Genomic DNA, 20964 nt, shown 5'->3' on the forward strand with positions numbered 1-20964 from the left:
TGTACATTCCAATTTCCACTCAATTAACACCGGCGTGCCACAGGGATCAGCTCTGGTGCCAACCCTGTTCCTGGTTCATGTTAATGATCTCTTGTCTGTCACACACAATACCATCCATTCATATGGAAATGACTCAACACTTCACAGTCCATTCACACTCAGACACCCATTTACAAAGTCTAATATCTCTAATTCTCAACTTACTACAGCCATCTACTTAAATCACGACTTATCGACGATCAAGAAATGAGGACAAAACAACTTTATCTCATTTAATGCTAGTAAAACTAAATATATACAATTTACTAATAGACAGATATTGCCAGATTCGTATATTACCTTCAGTGCTACTAATATTCCCATCTCCAAAAGCATTGAAATTCTCGGTGTCTCGCTTAACAATGCCCTAAGCTGGACGTCTTATGTCAGATCACTTGCTAAAATCGCGTCAAAGAAACGTGGATTATAGTACAGAGTCCGTAACTTCACTGATGAGCAGTTAGCTATAATTTATGACTCATGTACGCTCTCATCTTGAATATTGGAATGGATGTGGAGAGGTTGCATTAAAACAACTAGACAAAATTCAGAACAAAGCTGCTGGAATTATTAACAACCCTGCTATTTTAAACAAATTACTTCCCTTACAAGCAAGAAGGAATGTTGCCTCCCTTGCATTATTTTACAGGTATTTTTATGGCAAATGCTCAGATGAAGTTGCATCCATTGTGTCACCTCTCCACGCCTTCCCTCGTGCTACACGGGCATCTGGCAGCGCTCATGACTGGAATGTCACTCAACCATATTGCGGAACTTCTGCCTATCGGAATCCTTTCATTTCCCGAACTGCATCTCTCTGGAACTTACTTCCCCAGAGTTGTTTCCCTCCAAACTTCAACCTACAGCAGTTCAGATCCAACTGTTACAGACATTTTATGAATGGAGGACACCAGTAATCTGATGTATGGATTATTTTTTTTACTCATTTGCTGCTCCTTCCTCTGTTCTGTTTTATATATATATATATATATATATATATATATATATATATATATATATATATATATATATATATATATACGCAAAAACCTTCTACAGTCCTTCTCTGTTTATTTTGTCGTATGATTTCTCCAGATCCATAAATGACATAAACACCTTATATTCCTTCTCATAAGCCTTCTCCACATTCTGTGTCACTATACGTATTTGATACACATGTCGTTTACCACTCCTAAAACAACCATGTTCGTCACTCAATAGGACTTCTGATCTCTTACTTTCTCTATAATAATTCTTCCATATACTTTCCCTACCACACTCAATCGAATTTTGCCACGATAATTCTTGCACTCACTTGGCTCACCTTTATTTTTGTACGTGGGTACAATCACTCCCTTTTTCACTCTACTAGTACAGTTCCACTCATCCAGGCCTTCTTACATTTCTCACCAAGCACTTCTTTTCGCTCTCTCCACTACACTTGATCATCTCTGCATACATCTCATCAACCTCAGCTGCTTTCCCATTTTTCAGTCGCTTCACAGCGTTCTTCACCTGTGCGAGTGTCAAGTTTCCTGGCACTGCATTCCTTCTCAGTACCCCCCCCAAAAAAAAAAAAAAAAAATCATGTTAAAAGTGACTGCTCTCTCCATTCCCGTTCATCAGACTTTCAAAATTTTCTTTCCATCTGGTCCTTATTTCATCCCCATGGGTTAATAATATTCTACTTACAGTATATCCTTCACACTTTCACATTTCTTTCCACCGTCACTTCTACATTTGCGCACCTCTTCCCAGACTAACTTCCCATTTTCAGAGTAATTTGCATTCATTTTTCTCCCTAGATCATCATTTACCTTCTTTTTCCCCTTCACTAGTCTCTTTACGTGCTTCTTGCTCTCAGTATATTCAGTTCTTTTTTTCAACTGAACCCCTGTCCTGTATCCAGTCTGACAACTTCTTCCTCTTTTCCTCCACTGCTCTCTTAACCTCTTCATCCCACCATGCCGTAACTTTCTTCTTGTTGTTACTCTTGCCATATCATACACAGCTTTAGCATTCATAACTAAGCTGTCCCTATAAGCATTCCACAAACTGTCCAGATCCATTTCATTCCAACTCACTGATTCTGACCCCTCACCTACTCTGGCCCTGTATTCGCCTACTACAGTATTTCTTTGATCCTCAGCTTCTCGACACTCAGTCTCTCTCTCTCTCTCTCTCTCTCTCTCTCTCTCTCTCTCTCTCTCTCTGTGCGTGCGTGCGTGCGTGCGTGAGTGCGTACGTGTGTGTGTGTGTGTGTGTGTGTGTGTGTGTGTGTGTGTGTGTGTGTGTGTGTGTGTGTGTGTGTCTATATATATATATATATATATATATATATATATATATATATATATATATATATATATATATATATATATATACTGTATATCATCATCATCAGCGTTGAGGTCCACTGCAGGACCGGCCTATCCCTACTGAAGCAGGGACGATACAGCCAATGTATTTCTACCCAGTGGCTGAGGCTGTCTGGTAGAGACTGTATGTAGGGTGAGAAGTGCTTGTGAGTGTGATTGTAGTGTTGTACTGGCTTTGGATGTGTGTGTAGTCTGTGAACCAAGTGTAATCGGCCCACCTTGAGCCGATTGCGTGCAAGCATACTAGTATGGGACACTGGTTCAACCACAGCACCCCTTGTGTCCGCCAAAGTAGCAAGTGGCTTGGTGAACGCTTTCCAAAGTTTTTACGACTCAAATAGATAGATACAAATATAGGTAGGTAGATACTTTGTGTGTGTACCGGTATATATTTACGTATGTATGATGCCTTCTGGCTTACAGACTCATTAGTCTGGGAGGGTAGCTCTGTTAGCACGGTCAGGCCTCGCTTTATGGGTCCAGAAGAACAAGTGATTGGTAAGGCTGATGAAAAGCCACTATCTAAGAAGTGACCCACCAACACGCAATGCTTCACGGAACAATCTAGACGTGAAAGGTTTTTGGAATGTGCAGTGAGATGTAGAGAAGGAATTTTGTGTCGGAGTGGCTGTTTTTGTGAGTGGGAAGGTCTGTATTTGTCATCAAGTGAACCTCGATAACTCAAAAGTATCCATTACAGAACATACTAATGGATCCTGCTGAATGGCGATCCCCAGGTAGGACAGACCAGGTCAAGAGGATTGTTTGGCACATACACTTCCTTCCCAACCACAGTGAACTGTATTCTTGTCTACTTAATAAATCTCCGTAACACCTCTGGCTTAGTAATTTATTTTGCATATTACCCATTAATCTGCCTTCACCATTATCACTCTTTTTCTGTGTCTGCCCTCTTCTCTTCCTGTTTCTCCCATCTTTCCTGTCACATTTTATTACTCCTCTTTTCATTTTAAGTGGCTTTACGTTGAGTGACAAACCTAATGGTTTCCTGTAAGCCAGAAAATCATTTACAACGCTGGGTGGTAACCATATAACTAACATATACGAGTTCCTTGCGTGTCGGCAAGTGGGTTGGCAGAGGGTTAGTGCCCCTCCCCGTAAAATAGGTAACTCAAAGACTAACGGCCACCCCTTACGGGATTATGGCGTTTGGCAATAGATAGATAGATAGATAGACCCATTAATATTTTTCTTGTAATATGTGTATCATAATAATGGACACAGATGTTTACATAAAATATAATATTTTAACACTCATGATGAGACTTGCTAACGTGGCATTTCTTATGTAAACCTTTCACTTCAGTGACGCAATTTAGTTTTATTCCTGAAACCTGCAGACGATTCTGTTCAATTTCAGAACGGTGTATAACAGCGAAGGGATAATTGAAGGGTATGTCCAGCCCCCTACGGTTCAAAAAATCTCTCCTAAACTCAGTATAATCGTCCGGCTAAAATGAGTATTGAACGAAAAATACACCACCGAGTGAAGGGGTTAAGCAAACTTTTGTCTCAGGTTTGAAAATGCCAAGAGTACCGTTTCGTCAATTTTCCTGGCGGAGTGTAAGGTCGACTTATTTTAAAATTAAATACCACTTTTGTTCTGCCAAGTTCCTGAGTAGCAACCATAAACTTAGGCTTCCTGCAATTCACTGTGCATAGTCCACTGAGTAGCATCTCATCATGTGTTTCTGTGAGCTGCGTACCCTGCGTGCTGGGTACCCTCCTCATCTGACCAGGACACGACCGAATAGATGTGTAAACTAAGCATACCATTCCCCACCCTAAACTCTGGGTGGGAGAATTATCTTAACCTCTTATTCTTACTGCCTTCAGATGTTGCTAGTCAGCTCAGGGGAGACTTCTACTGAATGGGTTATTGATGTTATGTCATATATTTCCAGTTCTATTAGTCTATAATAAATTGATTAAAATCTTCTTGTGATGGTAAAAATAAAAAAGATACATGCCATATCGGTTTGATCTGGTAAACCAAACTTAACCAAACCTAATAATGTGATTACTAACTTAGCAATCCTGGCCTTACCTAATTTAACATTACCTGCCCTTAAGCTAAGTATAAGTTAACAAGAGTAATGACTGATCAATAAACACTGTGACGTAGTTAGCTCCAGTAATCCCGATGCTATGATGACGTGACTGGGTCCGCTGGCCATGAAAAACAGTACCGACTTCTGTTCTTTGGTATCTTCCACCAGATATAGTCTCACCTTACCTGACATACCGCCATTGTAAAAGACAAAGCCTGACTTAATCTAACATTGCCTGACCTTACCTAACCTGACTTAACCTGACACTCGAGTGCTATAAAAAGTCTCAATGTAACCTAACCACTGCTAAGCAAACGATTACGAGGACTGACTTGGGTCTCGTCCACATACAATTCGTGCCGGTGCGGCCAGGAGTTTTACAACTTGCAGAAGTGTCTCCACTGGAAGAGGGCTGGAACTTCTGTAGGTTACAGTGATGCAGAACTCCCGTCCACACCAACAGGAATTTGGTGTGGATACGGCCTTAGCCTAACCAACGGAAACAATGTGATAACTGACCCACAATCGCCGTGGTGTAATTAGCCGCCTGTAGCACCTCTGCTATAGTGACCTCATCCTGGGATAGGCCTGGTCCACTGGTCGTGAACGCCAGCACTGGAAATTGTACCTTCGCGTCCTCCACCAAACCTGCCGGCACAAAGATTAACCGCTTGACGAAGATGAAATATATTTGGAGTTCACGAATGCTACCGTTAGACGATTGCATTCAGCATAGGAGAGCTATGTCGATATGAAGAGGTTCATGAGTTCGAAATGACTCTACTAATCTGGTTAAAATAAAATGGGGATGTAAAGAACATAGCAAAAAACAGGTCATTGAATTATTGAAGATTAGTTAGTTTCGGGTAGATAAGCGTGGGTGACTAAAAACGTCTGGTGTTTGTGGGGAAAATTTATCGAACTAAATGAGAGACTTTCAGGCCCTTTAGTTAATGACCGTGTGGTGTGTGTGTGGTGTGGTGTGGTGTGGTGTGGGAGGGTGATTTTGTGTGGTGTTGTTTGGTGTAGTGTTGTGTGGTGTGGTGTGGGAGGGTGATTTTGTGTGGTGTTGTTTGGTGTAGTGTTGTGTGGTGTGGTGTGTGTGGTGAGGCGTTGAAGGGTGATTTTGCGTGGTGTAGCGTGGGAGGGTGAGTTTGTGTGGTGTGGTGTGGCGTAATGTGTGGTGTGGCGTGTGTGGTGCGGTGTCACGAATCAAATTCGCGACATTTCCCTTTTGTGAGAAGCCACGAACTATTAGTGGAAAACTCACTGTGTATCGCTCAGTTAACCGTTTCTTTCTCCATTTCGGGGTATACTTTTCAAAACATTCGTCACTGTTTCAAAAGTGACCGATTTAATGCACGTCACTAAGTGCTCTACTGAGCGATACTATTGTTTCTTTATTGTTCGCCCCTGCTTGCCTCAACCGTTAGCCACACCTTCTTCCGGTGGCTTGTGCGTCCTGCCCATACATCGTATTTTGAAAGCAGTCGAGTGTTTGTTGTGACGGAGAGAGGTCCTGTGCTCCAGAAGTGTGAGAGGAGAGGTCAGCTAGCACCCAAGCTCCACTAGTACAGTTCCCCAGTGCTCCCACCTTAGTTGGTGATACACCGCATTCACTGACGTATTTCCTTTTAGTATTTTCCTAGTTTCAAGACCTTAGTTAAGGTGTTTTTCCTAGACGTATGAATTTAGCTCTTGTGTGAGTGAGTGAGTGCGATCTCATTAATTTGATTTTGAAGTGTAATGTTAAATTTGTTTTTGTAATCAATAAATTTAACAGTTCTTTTTCTTGAGCTTAATGTAATGTAAACTCTTGCTTCATTTCTCCGAAATTAAGCTTATTTCTATATAGCTCCTAGCTTGCATAAACGTTTGCTATTCATAACTGGTACTTAGGCCAGTCTTGTATTAAACTGAAAATCCGTTGTGCCTCCTAGGAGTTAAGCACCAGCAAGAACCTGACACTATTATTAGTATTAGTTATTTATTGTCAGGGGTGAAGTAACTTTCTCCAGAGGCTAACAGTACTAAAAAACAGCAATTGAGTGATTAGTCTCTGCTGTGTACTGTTGAGAAAGTTTATAAATTCTCGTTCTTGGAGAATCGTGCGAAGCAGGCCAGCGTAAAGTAATCGTTGCTTGATTTAGCAAGACAATCATTGTCCCTGCTCTTCAATATTATTGAATATTATTATCAATTAAATAATATTTAGCATTTATTTAAAAAAAACTGTGATATTTTAAAAACCCCATGACAATTGGCGACCTCATTCCAGGATATTAACTCCTAGCTCTAAAGCTATTCACGAGATAGTGCTCACTCGTTCATATTTAGGTATTTATAATTAAAGTTTATGGGCACAAGTTTACTGGTGTTTACCGTTAATTTAGCAAGTGAATTTTTGCTTTATTAATTCATAGAGTACTTAACTCTATTTAGTACTTTATTCTTGGTAACGCCAGACGATTTTATTCGCTCCTGAGTAGCCGCCGTACCCATTGCGTTAATTATTGAGTCTTCCCAGTCATTTGCATTTTTGCTCTAATCTTTTCCAGTTAACTAGATAAGACTGGTCACCACTAGCTTGTGTCTGTACTCTTTACTTGTGTCATTAGCATTCGTTTGCGAAGCAGTCAGTACTCAGTTTCGTTTGCTTAATAAATTAGCGCCATGGCTACTGCTGTATTTTTACCGGAAGCCAAAGAAATGGGTCTTACAGACCCAACTGAAATTAAGGAGTACATACTCTCACGGCATAATATGGACCAGCAGCGAGAATGATGCCTGTGAAGAGCGTAAGATTCAACGCGAACACGAATACGAGCGAGAACAGCGCGAATATGAGCAGAGACAGCGCGAACTCGACTTAGAACATGAGCGAGAACAGCGTGAGGAACGAGAGAGAGAACGTCAATACGAGTTACAACAACGCGAGAGAGAAAGAGAGCACGAACGTGCCGAGTGAGAAGCACATGAAAAACACGAATATGAAATGCTGAAGCTCAAGCGAGATTCCTTGGCTTCAGACACATCCGGTGCAGTTGGTCCAAGCTCCACGAGCGTTCTCCCTGCACATGTCCTGGCGACCCCACGCATCAAGCTTCCTTCATACAAGGAAGGCGAGCGAATCGAGCCGTACATAGCTCGTTTTGAGGACATGGCAGACATGTATCAACTGGATGAGGCAGCTAAGCGGATCCAATTTCTTAGTTTATTTGAGGGCCCTGCCCTCGATATTCTCCACAGAATTCGTGGAGACAATCTCACGTATGAGATGATGAAAGCTGCACTCATTAAGGCGTGTGGTCTCACAGTAGACGACGCCAAAGTTCAGTTCATGCGAGCTCGTCTCCAAGACAAGGAGACAGCTGTTCAGTTCCTTGATCGTCTCACTGCTTACTTAAATGAGTGGATGGAGAAAGATGAAACTCCTTCTACGCATGAGGGGATAATTGACCTTATGCTGCGTACACAGCTAGAGAGGTCGTGGCCTGCTGAGCTCATAGCACAGCTTAAGATCTGCCAGGTGAAAGATGCCAGCCAAATGGCAGAAAAGGCCGACGCATTCTTTACTGCATACGGGTATCAAACTCGTAAGCAAAACACCTGGAACAGCAGAAAAGCTGATAAGTCTGGGAAGCCGTCTCAGGCTGAACCCCAACAACAAGACCATTCTCAGAATAATGGCCAAGGTGCAAAACCGCAGTGGAAGGACCAGGGGCAAAACACTCAGAAACCTGAGAGGAAGAGGTACAACAAGTATCCTAACTAGCAGCAGTATCAGCCATGCAACCGACCGTCGGGACAAACTTTTCACCACCAGCTCAAAAGAGGCAGGAAGCGAATGCAGCCTTCATTCCTCAGCAGCAGCACGGTGGTCACGTCCCTACCAGTATGGGTACTTCCCCACAGTTCACTAGTCCCACAGTGACAGTGAACCCCCCTCCACAGATGGCCAATGTTCCATCTTCCCAATATAATTCTCAATGCACAATGTTTGCCGTATCAATTCAGCAGCCTCTTGAGTGGCTAGCTGCTTCCTCCACAGGCCCTCCCATAGGTGACAGTACCTTCCTTGTTCAGCCAGGGTTTGTGGGAGGCATTCCTGTGAAGGTCCTGAGAGATAATGGTTCCTCAGGTTGCTCTGTCAAGCAGAGTCTAGTTCGGCCTGAGCAGTATACAGGTCGACAGATCCATGCAAACCTTATTGATGGATCAGTGAGATTGTTCCCTGAGGCATGTATCCAGGTGGCATCTCCATTTTATACTGGTATGACACTTGCAGTTGTCATGCCAGAACCTTTATTTGACCTAATTGTAGGCAACATTCACGGAGTCAAGGATAGTTGCTCCGATGATGACGCTACTCAGACTTCGGCTGCTGCGGTAACACGAGCCATGGCTGAGGCTCCAGACTGTGTCACCCCAGTGATCATTGAATTGCCGCAAGATCTGATGTGTAGTCAACTTGTTGTACAAGAACAACATTCTGACCCGACACTTGCTGCCGTGCGGAACAAACAAAAGGGTCGAGTGATTAAGTATTCACGGGGAGGTCGAGCCAAGTTCGTTTGTAAACAAGGACGGCTCTACTGTGAGTCACGAACACCCGAGGGTGAGGTTCGACTGCAGTTTGTCGTTCCCGCCAAGTACCGCCTAGCAGTGTTACAATGGGGTCATTGTTCAGCCTCAGGAGGTCACATGGGCAAAAGGAAGACCCAGGGCCGTATCCGAGCTGACTTTTTCTGGCCAGGGATGGGACGAGACATAGATAGTTTTGTCCGTTCCTGCAGTGTGTGTCAAAGTAACACCACTAATCAGGGATATGTCCTTCCTGTGCCGTTCATAACCACACCTGTAATCTCTGAGTCAATTGAGAGACAGGGTAGTGGTGAAGTGGGTGCAGACCTGATGTCTCGCCCATTGGCCCCACAGGACACATTATGTCCAGGGCCTGTACATACATATTATGTACCGTAAGTTAAGGGGGAAGTTGAGAGGTGACTTGAGGCTATGGAAGACCTGAGTTTGCACAAGGATTCTCAGCTCCCCGATATTAATATAAGTAATGTAGGTTAAGGGGGAAGTTCGAGAGAGAACTCTGCAAAGGCGACTTGAGGCTATGGAAGACCCAAGTTTGCACAAGGATTCTCAGCTCCCGATACTATTATAAGTACTGTAGGTTAAGTCAATGGTTGAGGACCCTTGTGCAGTTCGAGGCTATGGAAGACCAGGGTTTGCACAAGGTTTCTCAACTTGCCGACACTAATCGTGTGCTAAAATTAATGGCGACCTCGAGTGTACTTTTTTCGTAGCATGTACTGACTGCTAGGCAGAGCGATTAATTGTAACGTAATAAGAATTTTGTCTCATTGACACGTTTGATGCTCCACCTTAATTGGTTTTGCAGGTACAGCAATGGGTGTAGCAGTTTTGCTGTGCGGGCCAGCTGATCGTCTGCCGCACGCTGCCGCCTCTTCTCCTCTGCCTTCATCGTCACCATATTATTATTTACTGTGTCATTTTACACGTAGGTACAGTTACACTACAACTGTCACACCTACACCGTGTATTACATACACCACGCTACACAACAATTAGTTGTCAGTGTAAATGTAGCGACTTTTCGCTCAGTTTGACCTGAGTACAGGATTTTCACCGTCGTCACGGAGTTTTTCCCTCAAGCTTGCTTCTATTAACGTAAATACGATGTTTTTTTGATCACTGGCGACTGCGACTTTCTCCTGTAGCAGGATAGGCACATACACCATAGTGTGAATCTTGTGTTACTGAGTTAGGATGTGTACATATATATATATATCCACAAATTTTTTCCCATAAGGAAAAAATTTAATTTTGTAGGGGCGTAATGTCACGAATCAAATTCGCGACATTTCCCTTTTGTGAGAAGCCACGAACTATTAGTGGAAAACTCATTGTGTATCGCTCAGTTAACCGTTTCTCTCTCCATTTCGGGGTATACTTTTCAAAACATTCGTCACTGTTTCAAAAGTGACCGATTTAATGCACGTCACTAAGTGCTCTACTGAGCGATACTATTGTTTCTTTATTGTTCGCCCCTGCTTGCCTCAACCGTTAGCCACGCCTTCTTCCGGTGGCTTGTGCGTCCTGCCCATACATCGTATTTTGAAAGCAGTCGAGTGTTAGTTGTGACGGAGAGAGGTCCTGTGCTCCAGAAGTGTGAGAGGAGAGGTCAGCTAGCACCCAAGCTCCACTAGTATCAGTTCCCCAGTGCTCCCACCTTAGTTGGTGATACAAAGCATTCATCGTTCAGTATTTCCTTTTGTATTTTCCTAGTTTTAAGAGCTTAGTTAAGGTGTTTTTCTTAGACGTAAGAATTTAGCTCTTGTGTGAGTGAGTGAGTGCGATCTCATTAATTTGATTTTGAAGTGTAATGTTAAATTTGTTTTTGTAATCAATAAATTTAACAGTTCTTTTTCTTGAGCTTAATGTAATGTAAACTCTTGTTTCATTTCTCCGAAATTAAGCTTATTTTCTATATAGCTCCTAGCTTGCATAAACGTTTGCTATTCATAACTGGTACTTAGGCCAGTCCTGTATTAAACTGAAAATCCGTTGTGCCTCCTAGGAGTTAAGCACCAGCAAGAACCTGATAGTATTATTAGTATTAGTTATTTATTGTCAGGGGTGAAGTAACTTTCTCCAGAGGCTAACAGTACTAAAAAACAGCAATTGAGTGATTAGTCTCTGCTGTGTACTGTTGAGAAAGTTTATAAATTCTCGTTCTTGGAGAATCGTGCGAAGCAGGCCAGCGTAAAGTAATCGTTGCTTGATTTAGCAAGACAATCATTGTCCCTGCTCTTCAATGTTATTGAATATTATTATCAATTAAATAATATTTAGCATTTATTTGAAAAACACCGTGATATTTTAAAAACCCCGTGACAATTGGCGACCTCGCCAGGATATTAACTCCTAGCTCTAAAGCTATTCACGAGATAGTGCTCACTCGTTCATATTTAGGTATTTATAATTAAAGTTTATGGGCACAAGTTTACTGGTGTTTACCGTTAATTTAGCAAGTGAATTTTTGCTTTATTAATTCATAGAGTACTTAACTCTATTTAGTACTTTATTCTTGGTAACGCCAGACGATTTTATTCGCTCCTGGGTAGCCGCCGTACCCATTGCGTTAATTATTGAGTCTTCCCAGTCATTTGCATTTTTGCTCTAATCTTTTCCAGTTAACTAGATAAGACTGGTCACCACTAGCTTGTGTCTGTACTCTTTACTTGTGTCATTAGCATTCGTTTGCGAAGCAGTCAGTACTCAGTTTCGGTTTGCTTAATAAATTAGCGCCATGGCTACTGCTGTATTTTTACCGGAAGCCAAAGAAATGGGTCTTACAGACCCAACTGAAATTAAGGAGTACATACTCTCACGGCATAATATGGACCAGCAGCGCGAGAATGATGCCTGTGAAGAGCGTAAGATTCAACGCGAACACGAGCGAGAACAGCGCGAATATGAGCAGAGACAGCGCGAACTCGACTTAGAACATGAGCGAGAACAGCGTGAGGAACGAGAGAGAGAACGTCAATACGAGTTACAACAACGCGAGAGAGAAAGAGAGCACGAACGTGCCGAGTGAGAAGCACATGAAAAACACGAATATGAAATGCTGAAGCTCAAGCGAGATTCCTTGGCTTCAGACACATCCGGTGCAGTTGGTCCAAGCTCCACGAGCGTTCTCCCTGCACATGTCCTGGCGACCCCACGCATCAAGCTTCCTTCATACAAGGAAGGCGAGCGAATCGAGCCGTACATAGCTCGTTTTGAGGACATGGCAGACATGTATCAACTGGATGAGGCAGCTAAGCGGATCCAATTTCTTAGTTTATTTGAGGGCCCTGCCCTCGATATTCTCCACAGAATTCGTGGAGACAATCTCACGTATGAGATGATGAAAGCTGCACTCATTAAGGCGTGTGGTCTCACAGTAGACGACGCCAAAGTTCAGTTCATGCGAGCTCGTCTCCAAGACAAGGAGACAGCTGTTCAGTTCCTTGATCGTCTCACTGCTTACTTAAATGAGTGGATGGAGAAAGATGAAACTCCTTCTACGCGTGAGGGGATAATTGACCTTATGCTGCGTACACAGCTAGAGAGGTCGTGGCCTGCTGAGCTCATAGCACAGCTTAAGATCTGCCAGGTGAAAGATGCCAGCCAAATGGCAGAAAAGGCCGACGCATTCTTTACTGCATACGGGTATGAAACTCGTAAGCAAAACACCTGGAACAGCAGAAAAGCTGATAAGTCTGGGAAGCCGTCTCAGGCTGAACCCCAACAACAAGGCCATTCTCAGAATAATGGCCAAGGTGCAAAACCGCAGTGGAAGGACCAGGGGCAAAACACTCAGAAACCTGAGAGGAAGAGGTACAACAAGTACCCTAACTAGCAGCAGTATCAGCCATGCAACCGACCGTCGGGACAAACTTTTTCACCACCAGCTCAAAAGAGGCAGGAAGCGAATGCAGCCTTCATTCCTCAGCAGCAGCACGGTGGTCACGTCCCTACCAGTATGGGTACTTCCCCACAGTTCACTAGTCCCACAGTGACAGTGAACCCCCCTCCACAGATGGCCAATGTTCCATCTTCCCAATATAATTCTCAACGCACAATGTTTGCCGCATCAATTCAGCAGCCTCTTGAGTGGCTAGCTGCTTCCTCCACAGGCCCTCCCATAGGTGACAGTACCTTCCTTGTTCAGCCAGGGTTTGTGGGAGGCATTCCTGTGAAGGTCCTGAGAGATAATGGTTCCTCAGGTTGCTCTGTCAAGCAGAGTCTAGTTCGGCCTGAGCAGTATACAGGTCGACAGATCCATGCAAACCTTATTGATGGATCAGTGAGATTGTTCCCTGAGGCATGTATCCAGGTGGCATCTCCATTTTATACTGGTATGACACTTGCAGTTGTCATGCCAGAACCTTTATTTGACCTAATTGTAGGCAACATTCACGGAGTCAAGGATAGTTGCTCCGATGATGACGCTACTCAGACTTCGGCTGCTGCGGTAACACGAGCCATGGCTGAGGCTCCAGACTGTGTCACCCCAGTGATCATTGAATTGCCGCAAGATCTGATGTGTAGTCAACTTGTTGTACAAGAACAACATTCTGACCCGACACTTGCTGGTGTGCGGAACAAACAAAAGGGTCGAGTGATTAAGTATTCACGGGGAGGTCGAGCCAAGTTCGTTTGTAAACAAGGACGGCTCTACCGTGAGTCACGAACACCCGAGGGTGAGGTTCGACTGCAGTTTGTCGTTCCCGCCAAGTACCGCCTAGCAGTGTTACAATGGGGTCATTGTTCAGCCTCAGGAGGTCACATGGGCAAAAGGAAGACCCAGGGCCGTATCCGAGCTGACTTTTTCTGGCCAGGGATGGGACGAGACATAGATAGTTTTGTCCGTTCCTGCAGTGTGTGTCAAAGTAACACCACTAATCAGGGATATGTCCTTCCTGTGCCGTTCATAACCACACCTGTAATCTCTGAGTCAATTGAGAGACAGGGTAGTGGTGAAGTGGGTGCAGACCTGATGTCTCGCCCATTGGCCCCACAGGACACATTATGTCCAGGGCCTGTACATACATATTATGTACCGTAAGTTAAGGGGGAAGTTGAGAAGTGACTTGAGGCTATGGAAGACCCGAGTTTGCACAAGGATTCTCAGCTCCCCGATATTAATATAAGTAATGTAGGTTAAGGGGGAAGTTCTTGCAAAGGCGACTTGAGGCTATGGAAGACCCAAGTTTGCACAAGGATTCTCAGCTCCCGATACAGTACTGTAGGTTAAGGCACAGGTTGAGGACCCGTGTGCAGTTCGAGGCTATGGAAGACCCGGGTTTGCACAAGGATTCTCAACTTGCCGACACTAATCGTGTGCTAAAATTAATGGCGACCTCGAGTGTACTTTTCGTAGCATGTACTGACTGCTAGGCAGAGCGATTAATTGTAACATGATAAGAATTTTGTCTCATTGACACGTTTGATGCTCCACCTTAATTGGTTTTGCAGGTACAGCAATGGGTGTAGCAGTTTTGCTGTGCGGGCCAGCTGATCGTCTGCCGCACACTGCCGCCTCTTCTCCTCTGCCTTCATCGTCACCATATTATTATTTACTGTGTCATTTTACACGTAGGTACAGTTACACTACAACTGTCACACCTACACCGTGTATTACATACACCACGCTACACAACAATTAGTTGTCAGTGTAAATGTAGCGACTTTTTGCTCAGTTTGACCTGAGTACAGGATTTTCACCGTCGTCACGGAGTTTTTCCCTCAAGTTTGCTTCTGTTAACGTAAATACGAGTTTTTTTTCGCTCACTGGCGACTGCGACTTTCTCCTGTAGCAGGATAGGCACACACACCACAGTGTGAATCTTGTGTGACTGAGTTAGGATGTGTACATATATATATATACCCACAAATTTTTTGCCATAAGGAAAAAATTTAATTTTGTAGGGGCGTAATGTCACGAATCAAATTCGCGACATTTCCCTTTGTGAGAAGCCACGAACTATTAGTGGAAAACTCATTGTGTATCGCTCAGTTAACCGTTTCTCTCTCCATTTCGGGGTATACTTTTCAAAACATTCGTCACTGTTTCAAAAGTGACCGATTTAATGCACGTCACTAAGTGCTCTACTGAGCGATACTATTGTTTCTTTATTGTTCGCCCCTGCTTGCCTCAACCGTTAGCCACGCCTTCTTCCGGTGGCTTGTGCGTCCTGCCCATACATCGTATTTTGAAAGCAGTCGAGTGTTAGTTGTGACGGAGAGAGGTCCTGTGCTCCAGAAGTGTGAGAGGAGAGGTCAGCTAGCACCCAAGCTCCACTAGTACAGTTCCCCAGTGCTCCCACCTTAGTTGGTGATACACCGCATTGATTGACGTATTTCCTTTTTGTATTTTCCTAGTTTTAAGAGCTTAGTTAAGGTGTTTTTCCTAGACGTAAGAATTTAGCTCTTGTGTGAGTGAGTGAGTGCGATCTCATTAATTTGATTTTGAAGTGTAATGTTAAATTTGTTTTTGTAATCAATAAATTTAACAGTTCTTTTTCTTGAGCTTAATGTAATGTAAACTCTTGTTTCATTTCTCCGAAATTAAGCTTATTTCTATATAGCTCCTAGCTTGCATAAACGTTTGCTATTCATAACTGGTACTTAGGCCAGTCTTGTATTAAACTTAAAATCCGTTGTGCCTCCTAGGAGTTAAGCACCAGCAAGAACCTGATACTATTATTAGTATTAGTTATTTATTGTCAGGGGTGAAGTAACTTTCTCCAGAGGCTAACAGTACTAAAAAACAGCAATTGAGTGATTAGTCTCTGCTGTGTACTGTTGAGAAAGTTTATAAATTCTCGTTCTTGGAGAATCGTGCGAAGCAGGCCAGCGTAAAGTAATCGTTGCTTGATTTAGCAAGACAATCATTGTCCCTGCTCTTCAATATTATTGAATATTATTATCAATTAAATAATATTTAGCATTTATTTGAAAAACACCGTGATATTTTAAAAACCCCGTGACAATTGGCGACCTCGCCAGGATATTAACTCCTAGCTCTAAAGCTATTCACGAGATAGTGCTCACTCGTTCATATTTAGGTATTTATAATTAAAGTTTATGGGCACAAGTTTACTGGTGTTTACCGTTAATTTAGCAAGTGAATTTTTGCTTTATTAATTCATAGAGTACTTAACTCTATTTAGTACTTTATTCTTGGTAACGCCAGACGATTTTATTCGCTCCTGGGTAGCCGCCGTACCCATTGCGTTAATTATTGAGTCTTCCCAGTCATTTGCATTTTTGCTCTAATCTTTTCCAGTTAACTAGATAAGACTGGTCACCACTAGCTTGTGTCTGTACTCTTTACTTGTGTCATTAGCATTCGTTTGCGAAGCAGTCAGTACTCAGTTTCGGTTTGCTTAATAAATTAGCGCCATGGCTACTGCTGTATTTTTACCGGAAGCCAAAGAAATGGGTCTTACAGACCCAACTGAAATTAAGGAGTACATACTCTCACGGCATAATATGGACCAGCAGCGCGAGAATGATGCCTGTGAAGAGCGTAAGATTCAACGCGAACACGAGCGAGAACAGCGCGAATATGAGCAGAGACAGCGCGAACTCGACTTAGAACATGAGCGAGAACAGCGTGAGGAACGAGAGAGAGAACGTCAATACGAGTTACAACAACGCGAGAGAGAGAAAGAGAGCACAAACGTGCCGAGTGAGAAGCACATGAAAAACACGAATATGAAAATGCTGAAGCTCAAGCGAAATTCCATGGCTTCAGACACATCCGGTGCGGTTGGTCCAAGCTCCACGAGCGTTCTCCCTGCACATGTCCTGGCGACCCCACGCATCAAGCTTCCTTCATACAAGGAAGGCGAGCGAATCGAGCCGTACATAGCTCGTTTTGAGGACATGGCAGACATGTATCAACTGGATGAGGCAGCTAAGCGGATCCAATTTCTTAGTTTATTTGAGGGCCCTGCCCTCGATATTCTCCACAGAATTCGTGGAGACAATCTCACGTATGAGATGATGAAAGCTGCACTCATTAAGGCGTGTGGTCTCACAGTAGACGACGCCAAAGTTCAGTTCATGCGAGCTCGTCTCCAAGACAAGGAGACAGCTGTTCAGTTCCTTGATCGTCTCACTGCTTACTTAAATGAGTGGATGGAGAAAGATGAAACTCCTTCTACGCGTGAGGGGATAATTGACCTTATGCTGCGTACACAGCTAGAGAGGTCGTGGCCTGCTGAGCTCATAGCACAGCTTAAGATCTGCCAGGTGAAAGATGCCAGCCAAATGGCAGAAAAGGCCGACGCATTCTTTACTGCATACGGGTATCAAACTCGTAAGCAAAACACCTGGAACAGCAGAAAAGCTGATAAGTCTGGGAAGCCGTCTCAGGCTGAACCCCAGCAACAAGGCCATTCTCAGAATAATGGCCAAGGTGCAAAACCGCAGTGGAAGGACCAGGGGCAAAACACTCAGAAACCTGAGAGGAAGAGGTACAACAAGTACCCTAACAAGCACCAGTATCAGCCACGCAACCGACCGTCGGGACAAACTTTTTCACCACCAGCTCAAAAGAGGTAGGAAGCGAATGCAGCCTTCATTCCTCAGCAGCAGCACGGTGGTCACGTCCCTACCAGTATGGGTACTTCCCCACAGTTCACTAGTCCCACAGTGACAGTGAACCCCCCTCCACAGATGGCCAATGTTCCATCTTCCCAATATAATTCTCAACTCACAATGTTTGCCGCATCAATTCAGCAGCCTCTTGAGTGGCTAGCTGCTTCCTCCACAGGCCCTCCCATAGGTGACAGTACCTTCCTTGTTCAGCCAGGGTTTGTGGGAGGCATTCCTGTGAAGGTCCTGAGAGATAATGGTTCCTCAGGTTGCTCTGTCAAGCAGAGTCTAGTTCGGCCTGAGCAGTATACAGGTCGACAGATCCATGCAAACCTTATTGATGGATCAGTGAGATTGTTCCCTGAGGCATGTATCCAGGTGGCATCTCCATTTTATACTGGTATGACACTTGCAGTTGTCATGCCAGAACCTTTATTTGACCTAATTGTAGGCAACATTCACGGAGTCAAGGATAGTTGCTCTGATGATGACGCTACTCAGACTTCGGCTGCTGCGGTAACACGAGCCATGGCTGAGGCTCCAGACTGTGTCACCCCAGTGATCATTGAATTGCCGCAAGATCTGATGTGTAGTGAACTTGTTGTACAAGAACAACATTCTGACCCGACACTTGCTGGTGTGCGGAACAAACAAAAGGGTCGAGTGATTAAGTATTCACGGGGAGGTCGAGCCAAGTTCGTTTGTAAACAAGGACGGCTCTACCGTGAGTCACGAACACCCGAGGGTGAGGTTCGACTGCAGTTTGTCATTCCCGCCAAGTACCGCCTAGCAGTGTTACAATGGGGTCATTGTTCAGCCTCAGGAGGTCACATGGGCAAAAGGAAGACCCAGGACCGTATCCGAGCTGACTTTTTCTGGCCAGGGATGGACGAGACATAGATAGTTTTGTCCGTTCCTGCAGTGTGTGTCAAAGTAACACCACTAATCAGGGATATGTCCTTCCTGTGCCGTTCATAACCACACCTGTAATCTCTGAGTCAATTGAGAGACAGGGTAGTGGTGAAGTGGGTGCATACCTGATGTCTCGCCCATTGGCCCCACAGGACACATTATGTCCAGGGCCTGTACATACATATTATGTACCGTAAGTTAAGGGGGAAGTTGAGAGGTGACTTGAGGCTATGGAAGACCTGAGTTTGCACAAGGATTCTCAGCTCCCCGATACTTATATAAGTACTGTAGGTTAAGGGGGAAGTTCGAGAGAGAACTCCGCAGAGGCAACTCGAGGCTATGAAAGACCCGAGTTTGCACAAGGATTCTCAGCTCCCTGATACTAATATAAGTACTGTAGGTTAAGGCACAGGTTGAGGACCCGTGTGCAGTTCGAGGCTATGGAAGACCCGGGTTTGCACAAGGATTCTCAACTTGCCGACACTAATCGTGTGCTAAAATTAATGGCGACCTCGAGTGTACTTTTCGTAGCATGTACTGACTGCTAGGCAGAGCGATTAATTGTAACATGATAAGAATTTTGTCTCATTGACACGTTTGATGCTCCACCTTAATTGGTTTTGCAGGTACAGCAATGGGTGTAGCAGTTTTGCTGTGCGGGCCAGCTGATCGTCTGCCGCACACTGCCGCCTCTTCTCCTCTGCCTTCATCGTCACCATATTATTATTTACTGTGTCATTTTACACGTAGGTACAGTTACACTACAACTGTCACACCTACACCGTGTATTACATACACCACGCTACACAACAATTATTTGTCAGTGTAAATGTAGCGACTTTTTGCTCAGTTTGACCTTAGTACAGGATTTTCACCGTCGTCACGGAGTTTTTCCCTCAAGCTTGCTTCTGTTAACGTAAATACGAGTTTTTTTTTTCGCTCACTGGCGACTGCGACTTTCTCCTGTAGCAGGATAGGCACACACACCACAGTGTGAATCTTGTGTGACTGAGTTAGGATGTGTACATATATATATATATCCACAAATTTTTTTCCCATAAGGAAAAAATTTAATTTTGTAGGGGCGTAATGTCACGAATCAAATTCGCGACATTTCCCTTTTGTGAGAAGCCACGAACTATTAGTGGAAAACTCATTGTGTATCGCTCAGTTAACCGTTTCTCTCTCCATTTCGGGGTATACTTTTCAAAACATTCGTCACTGTTTCAAAAGTGACCGATTTAATGCACGTCACTAAGTGCTCTACTGAGCGATACTATTGTTTCTTTATTGTTCGCCCCTGCTTGCCTCAACCGTTAGCCACGCCTTCTTCCGGTGGCTTGTGCGTCCTGCCCATACATCGTATTTTGAAAGCAGTCGAGTGTTAGTTGTGACGGAGAGAGGTCCTGTGCTCCAGAAGTGTGAGAGGAGAGGTCAGCTAGCACCCAAGCTCCACTAGTACAGTTCCCCAGTGCTCCCACCTTAGTTGGTGATACACCGCATTGATTGACGTATTTCCTTTTTGTATTTTCCTAGTTTTAAGAGCTTAGTTAAGGTGTTTTTCCTAGACGTAAGAATTTAGCTCTTGTGTGAGTGAGTGAGTGCGATCTCTTTAATTCGATTTTGAAGTGTAATGTTAAATTTGTTTTTGTAATCAATAAATTTAACAGTTCTTTTTCTTGAGCTTAATGTAATGTAAACTCTTGTTTCATTTCTCCGAAATTAAGCTTATTTCTATATAGCTCCTAGCTTGCATAAACGTTTGCTATTCATAACTGGTACTTAGGCCAGTCTTGTATTAAACTGAAAATCCGTTGTGCCTCCTAGGAGTTAAGCACCAGCAAGAACCTGATACTATTATTAGTATTAGTTATTTATTGTCAGGGGTGAAGTAACTTTCTCCAGAGGCTAACAGTACTAAAAAACAGCAATTGAGTGATTAGTCTCTGCTGTGTACTGTTGAGAAAGTTTATAAATTCTCGTTCTTGGAGAATCGTGCGAAGCAGGCCAGCGTAAAGTAATCGTTGCTTGATTTAGCAAGACAATCATTGTCCCTGCTCTTCAATATTATTGAATATTATTATCAATTAAATAATATTTAGCATTTATTTGAAAAACACCGTGATATTTTAAAAACCCCGTGACAATTGGCGACCTCGCCAGGATATTAACTCCTAGCTCTAAAGCTATTCACGAGATAGTGCTCACTCGTTCATATTTAGGTATTTATAATTAAAGTTTATGGGCACAAGTTTACTGGTGTTTACCGTTAATTTAGCAAGTGAATTTTTGCTTTATTAATTCATAGAGTACTTAACTCTATTTAGTACTTTATTCTTGGTAACGCCAGACGATTTTATTCGCTCCTGGGT

At 43.6% G+C, this 20964-nt stretch overlaps 1 protein-coding gene across 1 annotated transcript in view; it reads right to left on the minus strand.

Moving 5' to 3' along the window:
- The window catches only part of LOC145390987 (arylsulfatase H-like), a gene marked incomplete at its 5' end in the record, with an annotated part of 228267 nt that overhangs the window by 157369 nt on the left and 49934 nt on the right, over window positions 1-20964 (minus strand). Inside the window, one exon of the mRNA XM_080265720.1 lies at window positions 5009-5137. Coding sequence (XP_080121846.1) covers window positions 5009-5137 — 129 coding nt within the window. The remainder of the gene's footprint in view (window positions 1-5008; window positions 5138-20964) is intronic.

The sequence above is a fragment of the Coenobita brevimanus genome, chromosome 16 (assembly GCF_032717465.1).
Source record: "Coenobita brevimanus isolate Jiangsu-jjx chromosome 16, ASM3271746v2, whole genome shotgun sequence".
Taxonomy (NCBI): Eukaryota; Metazoa; Arthropoda; class Malacostraca; order Decapoda; family Coenobitidae; genus Coenobita; species Coenobita brevimanus.